Raw genomic sequence first — 2,072 nt, forward strand, 5'->3', positions numbered from 1 at the left:
ATACTAACTTGAAAATTCAAGATACTAACACATGCTAACTCGAAAATTAAAAAAAAAAAAAATGAATGGCACTAATACGCTTCCGTATGATTTTAAGCATGCTTGGATTCCATTTTAGAAATTTTTAAGTTGAATTTATTCATAACTTTTTCTTGATAGTTAGAATGATAGATCCTAATTTAACTAACAGGTGTTTTACAACTATGTCATACTATCTTGATTATTTAAATGTGTTGATATTAAAACCAATGAACACTATTGAACACATTTTTATAATGTCCCTGAACACTATTGAACATATAGGGTCCCTGAACACTATATTGAACACTGTATTTACAGGAATGAAAAGAAGTTTTGATGATGATCTAGGTTATGGTTTCATGCATGAAAATAGAATGGATCGAGGTGGACGTGAGTTTATTTTTTTTCATTCAATGATTCTTGTGGAGTGAATAATTTGAAATTTGCCATTATTGGCATTGTTTTGCTGATGTCTATTGGGTCTAACAGTTATTCTTTTGTAAGCAATAATTTAGGTTAATGAAGTTTCCCTAATTGAACACTGCATGTCTGTCTCCATTAGTCCAGTTAAGACCTTATTTGCACGTCAGCCATATTGAATCCAGACCGAGGCTATGATGCAAACAATGAGGTTATCACTTTGTGGAAGTTGATCGTGTGTTCAGTGACGTCACATAGGTTATTTCTGAATATTATGATGTCACATGCCTTATGAACCTCGCTCAAAAACCAGGCGTGAATAAGGTAGAAGCAAAGGCCTAGGTCACAAGTAGTCTTGCGTTATCAACCTTTTCTCTCTTTGTTTCAGCGCCACCTATAGGTGATATGATGGACATGATGGGAAATTACCCCAACCCCTCAAGTCAGACACGGCTTCAGATTGTAGCTTCACCTGGTCTATCTAACGCCTATCTTGCTAGACTGGCTAACCTGGTACCAGGATTAGAATATTGTGACTTGAACGAACAGACTGGTAGGTAATCTGACCTTAAAGGGATTGTAAATAGGTTTTTTTATAGGAATCACAGAACCCATTGGTTTTTCATTTTGCTTGTGGGTAACTACTGAAAGTGTAGTGGCGTTAAGTTAGTGGTCTGAGAAGTTGGTGAATGGAATCCCAAATAGTTTACTAAAATTGTTGGTTACTATTATGACAATAGACATTAACCACTCCTATCAACTACATAAACAAAGCTATGAATTTTTATATATATATTGAAACGATTAAAGTTAACAAGTATCGCATCGTGTATCGTGACTGTTGTATTGTGATACATATCATATTGTGACCCGTGTATTGTGATACATATCATATTGTGACCCTTGTATTGTGATACATATCATATTGTGACCCTTGTATTGTGATACATATCATATCCTGCCATGATTGGCGATACCCAGCTTTAGTCCAAAATACCGTTGGCAACTAATGTTTATAAGCGCAGACCTGGCTTAAAAATTTCTTCCTCTTTGTTAAACAGTATCCACATTATTTTCTCTGACAGGAATGGCGTACGTACGATATACTAGTCCACAATGTGCTGCCTACGCTAGAGATAAGCTGGATGGATTTGAATATCCAATAGGATCTAGATTAATGGTGAGGTATCCAGAGGAAGGCACAGAAGCTCGAGGATACGGATCCAAAAGGTATGTTTGTCTCCAGGTGGAGTGGTAGCCTTAAAAATTATGAACTTGTCAGTAGGTGTATTTCAAATTTATCAGAAAAATGATTTGAAATTTGAATGGATAGCAGAAAGAAAGAGATCTTAACATCGTCTCTCAAAAAACATTATCAGGAGTTGAGAATATCAAACTTATAGCAAACATTTTAACAACCTCTTAGGATGACCAACAAGTTGAAATTTTTAAACTAGGTTAAAATGAGTTTTCGTTCATCAGTGAACTTACCTGGTGTCATAACTATACAACAGAATCTCTCTATAATCTAATAAATCTATAAAACTAAGTAATTATTCATTAAACTAAGTAATTTTAAAACATGCTTAGAAGAGTTTTTCAATAATTATTTAGTTTAATAGATATATGGT

At 34.3% G+C, this 2,072-nt stretch overlaps 1 protein-coding gene across 1 annotated transcript; it reads left to right on the top strand.

Moving 5' to 3' along the window:
- Positions 1–341: 341 nt before the first annotated feature.
- Positions 342–1,699, top strand: LOTGIDRAFT_176124 (hypothetical protein; the record flags this gene model as incomplete). The annotated part of the gene is made up of 3 exons (XM_009066621.1): positions 342–411; positions 830–994; positions 1,527–1,699. 3 exons carry the CDS (start codon positions 342–344, stop codon positions 1,697–1,699), a joined length of 408 nt encoding a protein of 135 aa, XP_009064869.1.
- Positions 1,700–2,072: the final 373 nt, after the last annotated feature.

Source organism: Lottia gigantea (genome assembly GCF_000327385.1).
Source record: "Lottia gigantea unplaced genomic scaffold LOTGIsca_781, whole genome shotgun sequence".
Lineage (NCBI taxonomy): Eukaryota > Metazoa > Mollusca > Gastropoda > Lottiidae > Lottia > Lottia gigantea.